The sequence below is a fragment of the Protobothrops mucrosquamatus genome, unplaced genomic scaffold (assembly GCF_001527695.2).
Source record: "Protobothrops mucrosquamatus isolate PMUCROS unplaced genomic scaffold, P.Mucros_1.0 scaffold3869, whole genome shotgun sequence".
Taxonomy (NCBI): Eukaryota; Metazoa; Chordata; class Lepidosauria; order Squamata; family Viperidae; genus Protobothrops; species Protobothrops mucrosquamatus.
In genome coordinates, this window is record NW_015389819.1 from 1 (window position 1) to 9166 (window position 9166).

Below are 9166 nucleotides of genomic sequence, written 5' to 3' on the forward strand. Positions count from 1 at the left end.
GAGGAATTCTGGGAGTTGAAGTCCACAAGTCAGAAAAGGGTCACAGTTCCCTCACGCTGACTGAGGAATTCTGGGAGTTGAAGTCCACAGTCATGAAAGGGTCACAGTTCCCTCACGCTGGCTGAGGAATTCTGGGAGTTGAAGTCCACAAGTCATCAAAGGGTCATAGTTCCCTCACGCTGGCTGAGGAATTCTGGGAGTTGAAGTCCACAAGTCATAAAAGGGTCATAGTTCCCTCACGCTGGCTGAGGAATTCTGGGAGTTGAAGTCCACAAGTCATCAAAGGGCCATAGTTCCCTCACGCTGGCTGAGGAATTCTGGGAGTTGCAGTCCACAAGTCTTAAAGGGACCAAGGTTTGAAGACCGCTGGGCTAGAAGACAAGGGAAGGGCAGCTGTCATGGGAAAGTGGAGGAGGGAGGCTGGGTCACGGGGCTCACCGGTCTGGGTCCGATTCGTGGTACGGGGTGGGCTGTCCGTGGCAGACGTCTCCTGACGCGGAGGGCTTCCTTCGAAGTCGGAGTGGCCCAGAAGCTGGTGGGGTGGACAAGAGATTAAGGAGGAAGGCCTTAGTTCCCCCACAAACCCCCCACACACACTCCAGGTCAACCATCAGAACCACAAAAAAAAAAGGGGAAAAAAAGCCAAAGTGGTAAATAAGCATTTAGGAGAGAGAGAAGTTGAGTTTTGAGGGAGGGAAGAGAGACTTTTTAGCTTGGAAAACTTGCTTTGGAAGGAAGTTGGGTCACCTTCTAGCCAATCTTGTATTCTCAGTCTTGGCAACTTGAAGATATGCGGACTTCAACTCTCTCGGAATTCCTCTCAGAAAGCGCTGCTGGCTGGGGGATTCTGGGAGTTGAAGCCCACCCATCTTCAAATTGTACGCTGGATGGGGAATTCTGGGAGTTGGGAGTTCACATACCTTACAAGGTATTCTGGGAGTTGTAGTCCACAGTTCTTACAAGGTATTCTGGGAGTTGGAATTGACCCATCTTATAGCAGGGCTCTTCAAAATTGGCCCTTTGATGACTCGTGGACTTCAACTCCCAGAATTCATAGTTCCCTCACGCTGGCTGAGGAATTCTGGGAGTTGAAGTCCACAAGTCATCAAAGGGCCAAGTTTGAAGAGCCCTGTCTTACAGTCACTGAAGTTAACAACAACAACAACAACAATAATAATAATGATGATGATGATGTTGGAAGGGACCTTGGAGGTCATCAAGTCCAACCCCCTGCTCAGGCAGGTAACCTCAGGCAGGTAAGTTGAGAAACACTGCTCTAGATACTGCACTGCACTTCCAACCAGCTGGTCTTACTTACACACACACACACACACACACACACACACATCTTTTCCTGCAGGCAGGAACAAGGCTCCTTACCAGACGCATGTAGTAGTTCAGGTCCGGCTGCGGGCCCTGCGCCCCGCTCTCCCCAGTGCTGGGCTGAGTGAGTGAGCTCTCGTTCCCTGCCCGCTCAGGGCTGGAGTCGTCCCTCTCGTCCGCAAAGGGGTGCTCGGCCAGGTTTTCCGGGTGGAAATTCAAACCTGGAAACGGAGAAGGGAAAGAAGGAAGAGAAAAGGAAGAAAGGGAAGACTCAGATCTTGGTTCAGCCACACAGTCAGTCAGTCAGTCATCAGTCAGTCAGTCAGTCAGTCAGTCAGTCAGTCAGTCAGTCTGTCTGACTATTTATCTATATCTAGTATATCTATCTATCTAACATATCTCTGTATCTATCATCTATCTGTCTGTCTGTCTATTTACCATATTTGCCTATATCTATCATCCATCTATCTATCTATCTATCTGTCTGTCTGTCTATCTATCTATCTATCTATCTATCTATCTATCTATCTATCTATCTATCTATCTATCTATCTATCTATCTATCTAACTTATCTCTATCTATCTAAATATCTATCTCTATCACTATCTCTATCACTATCTCTATCTTCTATTATCTCTCATTATCTCTCATTTATCTATCATCTATATCATCTATTTCTATCACTATCTATTAATCTATCTGTCTATCTATCTACCATATCTGCCTATATCTATCATCTATCTATTTATCTATCTATCTATCTATCTATCTATCTATCTATATCTAGTATATCTATCTCTGTATTTATCATATATGTCTATTTACCATATTTGCCTCTATCTATCTATCTATCTATCTATCTATCTATCTATCTATCTATCTATCTATCTATCTATCTATCTATCTATATCAATCTAAATATCTATCTCTATCAGTATCTCTATCTTCTATCATCTATCATTATGTATCACTTATCTATCATCTATATCATCTATTTCTATCTATTATCTGTCTGTCTGTCTGTCTGTCTATCTACCTACCTACCTACCTACCTACCTACCTAAACTACCTACCATATCTACCTATACCTATCACCTATCTATCCATGCATCCATCCATTTGTATCTTGCCTTTATTATTCTTACAAATTATTAAAAGCAGCAAAAGCACCTTTCTTCTTTTCCTATTCCTTTCTTCTTTTCCTATTTTCCCCCACAACAACATCACTGTGAGGCAGGTTGGGCAAACAGAGAGAGAGAGGGAGGGGGAAGGGATTGGCCCAAAGCCACCCATCCGGGGCGGGACTAGAACTCAGAACCTCCTCGCGGAGCCTCTGCCAAGGCCGGCCTCCGTGCGCCCACGCACCTGCTCCGGCAACGGTGGTGTCCACCTGGGGGTCCAGCTGCTGGAAGCCCTGCTGGCTGAGCAGGCTGGAGTTGAGGATGTGGCTGAATTCGGAGGAGAGGCGCCCCACGTCCGGCACCAGGGGCAGAAAGTGCCGGGAAGACTCCCGCGGGCGCTTCTCGGCTCCTTCGGAGACCCCTTGGAACCGGGTCTGCTGCTGGAGGACCGGCTGCAGTGGCACCGCCTTGGCCCACCCCAGCTCCTTGCAGTCGCCCATGCCCGGATTGCTGCAGAGGGCCTCCCCCTTCGCGGTCCTCTTCACTGGTTCGGAGGGGGGCAGAAATTCCGACGCGGAGGGGGGGTCTGCGTCAGCCTCCTGCAAGATCAAGGAAAAGGGACGGGGGGGAAAATTGCATTTAATTAAATCAGAGGCGTCCGACCTTGGCCACTTTAAGACCTGGATTCCCCAGCCAGGATACAATTTTAAGATATATAGATATCAACTCCCAGGATTCCCCAGCCAGGATACAATTTTAAGATATATAGATATCAACTCCCAGGATTCCCCAGGCGAATGTTGATCACATGACCACGGGGAAGCTGCAACAGGATCATAAGTCCCTTTTTTCAGGACCGTTGTAAGTTCGAACAGTCACTAAAAAAACTCTTCTAAATCAAGGATTAACTGTATTCCCAAGGCAGATCCAGCAGCCCCTGGATGCAACGGTCGTTAAGTGTGGAAAAACAGCCATAAGCCACATTTTTTTCAGTGTAAGTTCAAATGGTCACTAAACAAACGGTTGTAAGCCGAGGATTACTGGACTAGACTAGACTGGACTAGACTGGACTGGACTAGAGACGAGACGGGACGAGACGAGACGGGACGAGACGAGACGAGAATATAGAACAGAATAGAATAATAAAATATAGAATAGAATAGAATAGAATAATAGAATAGAATAGAATAAAATAATAAAATATAGAATAGAATAATAAAATATAGAATAGAATAATAAAATATAGAATAGAATAGAATAATAGAATAGAATAGAGTAGAATAATAATATAGAATAGAATAATAAAATATAGAATAGAATAGAATAGAATAGAATAGAATAGAATAGAATAGAAGCTGGAAGGGACCTTGGAGGTCTTCTAGTCCAGCCCCCTGCTCAAGCAGGAGAAATTATACCATCTCAGACAAGTGACTGTCTAGCCTCTTCTTAAAAATCTCCAGTGATGGAGCACCCACGACTTCTGGTGGCAAGCTGTTCCACTGGTTAATTGTCCTCACAGTCAGGAAGTTTCTCCTTAATTCCAGGTTGCTTCTCTCCTTGATCAGTTTCCATCCATTGTTTCTCGCCCTTCCCTCTGGTGCTCTGCTGAATAACGTGACCCCCCCTCTTCTTTGTGGCAGCCCCCCAAAATACTGGAACGCTGCTATCATGTCTCCCCTATTTCTTCTTTTCTTTAGAACAGCCAGACCCAAGTCCCGCAGCCGTTCTTTGTCTGTTTTAGTCTCCAGGCCTTGGATCCTCTTAGTTGCTCTTCTCTGAATTTTTTTTCCAAACTCTCAACCTCTTTTTTGTGATGTGGTGACCAAAACTGGCTGCAGGAGCCCAGGTGTGGCCTCACTAGGGCTTTACAAAGCGGTGCTAATACTTTGCGTGATCTTGATTCTCTGCCTCTGTTTATGCAACCCAGGATTGTGTTAGCTTTTTTGGCTGCTGCTGCACACGGCTAGCTCAGGGTCAAGCCATCATCCACCAGGACTCCAAGGTCCCTCTCACCCTTGCTGTTTATAATAATAATAATAATAATAATAATAATAATAATAATAATAATAATAATAATAATAATAATAATAATAATAATAATAATAATAATAATAATAATAATAATAATAATTAGAAGAAGAAGAAGAAGAAGAAGTAGTAGTAGTAGTAGTAGTAGTAGTAGTAGTAGTAGTAGTAGTAGTAGTAGTTGGAACGGACCTTGGAAGTAATCTAGTCCAACCCCCTGCTCAGGCAGGAAACCCTATACCATTTCAGACAAATGGCTGTCCAGTCTCTTCTTAAAAACTTCCAGTGTTGGAGCATCCACAGCTTCTGGTGGCAGGTTGTTCCACTGGTTAATTGTTCTAACTGTCAGGAAGTTTCTCCTTAGTTCTAGGTTGCTTCTCTCCTTGATGAGTTTCCATCCGTTGCCTCTTGTCCTGCATTCAGGCGCTTTGGAAAATAGCTTGACTCCCTCTTCTTTGGGGCAGCCCCTGAGATACTGGAAGGCTGCTATCCTGTCCCCCCTCGTCCTTCTCTTCATTAAACTAGACATCCCCAATTCCTGCGACCGTTCCTTATATGTTTCAGCCTCCAGTCCCCTGATCATCTTTGTTGCTCTTCTCTGCACTCTTTCTAGAGTCTCTGCATCTTTTTTACATCGTGGTGACCAAAACTGGACGCCGTATTCCTTTGGTTTTTCCTGCCTCAGTGTAAGACTTTGCTTTGCTCCACCTTGAAACTCGTTTTGTTGGATGGGGCCCGTGGTTCGACCACCTCCCAACCTTTTTTCCGGGGGCGATGCGGGGGGGGGGGGGTTCTCACCTGGCGTGGGGCTTTGGGCGAGGGCTGCAGGGGGGCGCGGCTGTTGGCGAAGAGCCGCAGGGCCTCGTTCCAATGGGCCTGCATCATGGCTTGGAACTGGCTGACCATCTCGGCCCGTTGAGCCTCCAGGTGCCGGTACCTGCTCCTCAGCTCCCGCAACTCTTCGTGCTGCTTGGAGATCCTGGCGGGCGAGAAAGGGTGAAAAACAACAAAAAAAATCAACCGGTGGGAATGCGGCAGCCCTGGTTTCGAACGCAAGCAGTCCTCGACTTACGACCGTTCGCTTAGCGACTGTTCGAAGCCACGACGGCACCGGGGTGGGGAAAGAAAAACGTTGACTTTGCCGGTCAGAAGGTCGCAAAAGGGGATGCTGTGAGCGCCATAAATAGGGGTCAGTTTGCCAAAGCGTCTGGATTTGGATCACGTGACCGCGGGGATCGCCGCAACGGCCGTCAGTGTGAAAAAACGGTTGTGGGAAGAATCCAGAGAAAGAAATATTTTTGGGAAATATTAAAAAGGCAGAATATTATATTTCCCCAAAGGATCTTAAGGCAGAAACCAACCACACACACACACACACACACACACAAATCTCTGCCCCAAACAGAAACCAGGTCTGCAGAAATGCAGGTGTGATAATCTTGTCAGAAAGATGGGAGCCAGGAAGCTGATGGGATTAGAAAAACAAAAGATCCCTAGAATCAACAATCCCTCACACCAAAAAGTCCAACACAGGACATAGCCATCAGCCACAGCCCCAGGGAAGCAGGAGATGACCTTTGGGACACAATAGGATTAACCCACCACCGTCAGAATACCACAAAGGCAGACTCAGACTCATGTCCAAGTCCACACCACAGGAACAACTCCAAACAAAAGCCCAAGAAGGTATAAAAACCCACCACTCCCTGCTACATGTGGCCGGTTTTTCCCAGAGCCATCTTGCTTGAGCGGGGGACTGGACTAGAAGACCTCCAAGGTCCCTTCCAACCCTATTCTATTCTGAATTCTGAATTCTGAATTCTGAATTCTAAATTCTGAATTCTAAATTCTGAATTCTGAATTTTGAATTCTGTCTGGCTCTCCTCTTCAATAAACTGCAACCTTCTTTCTAAAGCAGTCTCCATTTTGTTTATTCCCGGCTTGGACCGGACCCCGATGAAGATTTTTGTTTCAACACGGTCATAAGTCCCTTTTTTTCAGTGCCGTTGTGACTTCAAGCGGTCCCTAAAGGAACGGTTGTGAGTTGAGCACCACCCGTAAAGAGATTCGGGGGGGGGGGGCACCGCAAACTTTGGGAAGGCTACCTATGTTCATAGTCCTCAGCGAGGTGCTTCTGCTGGGCCTCCTTCTCGGCCAGATCCGCCTTGAACTGAGCCAGCTGTTTGGCCAACTCTTTCTCGTGGTGGCCGCCGAGCTCCAGCAACTGCTTCCTGCAAAAAAAAAGAAAAAAAGAAAAATAAATTAAATTAAAATAAAATAAAGATCTTTTTTTTCCACCAAGAAAACAGACGTCTCTTGCAAACTCCAGCCAGCAGCCAGCAGTGAGCCGAGAGAGAATCAATCTTCCAAAAGAAGTAGAAAATGCCTCCGGGCAATCCTCAAGTTACGACCACAAAATTCAAGTCGCTAAGCGAAACATTTGTTAAGTGAATTTTGCCCCGTTTTAACGACCTTTCTTGCTCTAATTATTCAGCGGTTTGCTGCAGCTGTTGAGTTAGTAATAACCCGGTTGTTAAGTGAGTTTGGCTTTTCCCCCCATGGACTTGGCTTGTCTGACGGTCGCAAAAGGGTCACTTTATTCCAGCGCCGTTGTAACTGTGAACGGTCGCTAAATGAAACGCTGTAAGTCAAGGACTGCCTGTACTGTAAAAATAAGGAACGTTTTTTTCCCTCGCTCGAAAGGAGATTTTTAAATTTAAACCTTTGATTGCCCAGTGGGTATTCTCTGCGTTTTGTTGTGCGAGATAAAAGATTAATAATAATAATAATAATAATAATAATAATAATAATAATAATAATAATAATAATAATAATAATAATAATAATAATTAAAAAAAAGGAGCTTTAGCAGGCACCAAGGAGCAAAGCTGCCTTGTAAATTCTCAAATTATCATTGGTATTTTCTTAAGCCGTCAACCACAGAGCGTGGATTTCTCGTTTTTTAACAGGCCTCTGCGCGTCTGTCCAAATGCAGCTGGGTAGATTAGGGAATAAATACTTTAAATACAGTTTTGAATCGCCCTCGGCTCTTCCCTAAAGCCTTTAGATTAACCCCAAATCAACGGCCACAGACGGATGAATCAATGCGAGAAAAAGAGCATTTGGATTGTGAAAATTTGAATATTTTGGGCGATGTTAAAACGGGATATTTAAGGCCATCTGGGTGATAAGTGGATGGGGAGAAAATAATAAATGGTCGATTCATTTGGTTGAAGGAGAATAAGACACCTCAACTCCTTTTGGGGGGGAAATAAAAGGAGGTTTTTGATCTGAAGCCAGAGAACTGGCCAGACGTTTGAATTTGGGAAAGGCATTCTCTTTAGAGTTCCTCAACTGGACTTTCAGGAAAAGTCATCATTGGAAAAAAAAAATAAGCCTTGCTTTTTTTAATTTCACCCTCTGTTCAATGGAACGGTCGCTGTGGGATTCTCCTACACCACAACTGAAGTGCTGGTCTGCCACTTTGCTGTTGCAAAAGTCATAAAATGTAGATTAAAGTTAGAAAGGAATTGTACAGCAGGAGAGAGAGAGAGGGAGGGAGGGAGGGAGGAAGGGAGGGGAGAGAGAGAGAGAGAGAGAGAGAGAGAGAGAGAGAGAGAGAGAGAGAGAGAGAGAGATGAGATATACTAGAGATAGATAGATAGGTAGATAGATAGATAGATAGATAGATAGATAGATAGATAGATAGATAGATAGATAGATAGATAGATAGATAGATAGATAGATGATAGATAGATAGATAGATAGATAGATAGATAGATAGATAGATAGATAGATAGATAGATAGATATAGATGTAGATATATATACTAGTTAGAGATAGATAGATAGACAGACAGACAGAGACAGACAGATCATAAGGCCAGAGGGACCTTGGAGATCTCATATCATCCTAGACAAATGGTTTGTCCAATCTTTGTTTAAAGTCACTTTTCCCCATTTTTATGCAGGGCTTTTCCAAGACCCGAAAATTATTTCAAAGGTATCCCCAGGTTGAGAAATGCTCCTTTAGACACGGATTTTATTCGTCGTTCTGCAAAACACATTTCTACTCCCCTAATAGTTAAGGAGGGGAGAGGGGAATCATGGCTTTGAACCGCAACTGACAAACGCTCCCAAGCAACAGCAGGAGAGGCCGCCGCGTGGTCTGCTCACGCCTGCAGTCCCCCCCCCTCTTCGAATTGTGGATGAAGCACAAGTGCAAAATTCAAGTTTCACAATGTTAAGGTGGGCAGGGGGGGGGGAAACTGCAGGGAGAAAAGGGAAGGGAAGAGAGAGACTGGGTAGCCCACCTACTCAGTTCAGAAACGGGAGACCCTTCCAGGAACCTGGATTTTGGAGGGGAAAAAATAAGCCCACCTCTTAAAATCCCCAGGAGGAGGAGGAGGAGAATAAAATAAAAAATAAAAGCCAAATCTGAGCAGGGGAGAGAGAGTTTGAAACCAAGACGGTTTCAAAAAAAACACGTGAACCGCCAATCAAAGCCAAGAAGGGGCGGGGAAAGAGACGTGGGGAGGGGCAAAGGGGGAGAGGGACCGCCCCCCGTCCTTCCACCTGTGCTGTTCCCGCATGGCGCTCATTTGGCGCAGGCTGTCCTCGTGAACCTCGGCCAGGCGCTCCGTCACCCGCTGCTCCAAGGCCACCTTCAGCTCTGACTCCAGCTTGGCCTTCTGGGC

General features: G+C 45.4%; 1 protein-coding gene across 1 annotated transcript in view; it reads right to left on the reverse strand.

Annotated features, from left to right (window-relative positions):
- Positions 1-1380: 1380 nt before the first annotated feature.
- The window catches only part of LOC107298314 (centrobin-like), a gene marked incomplete at its 3' end in the record, with an annotated part of 30617 nt that continues 22831 nt past the window's right edge, over positions 1381-9166 (reverse strand). Inside the window, exons 7-11 of the mRNA XM_029286491.1 lie at positions 9045-9160; positions 6576-6701; positions 5269-5449; positions 2690-3044; positions 1381-1544 (exon numbers count right to left, since the gene is read on the reverse strand). Of these exons, the coding sequence (XP_029142324.1) occupies positions 1381-1544; positions 2690-3044; positions 5269-5449; positions 6576-6701; positions 9045-9160 (942 nt within the window). The remainder of the gene's footprint in view (positions 1545-2689; positions 3045-5268; positions 5450-6575; positions 6702-9044; positions 9161-9166) is intronic.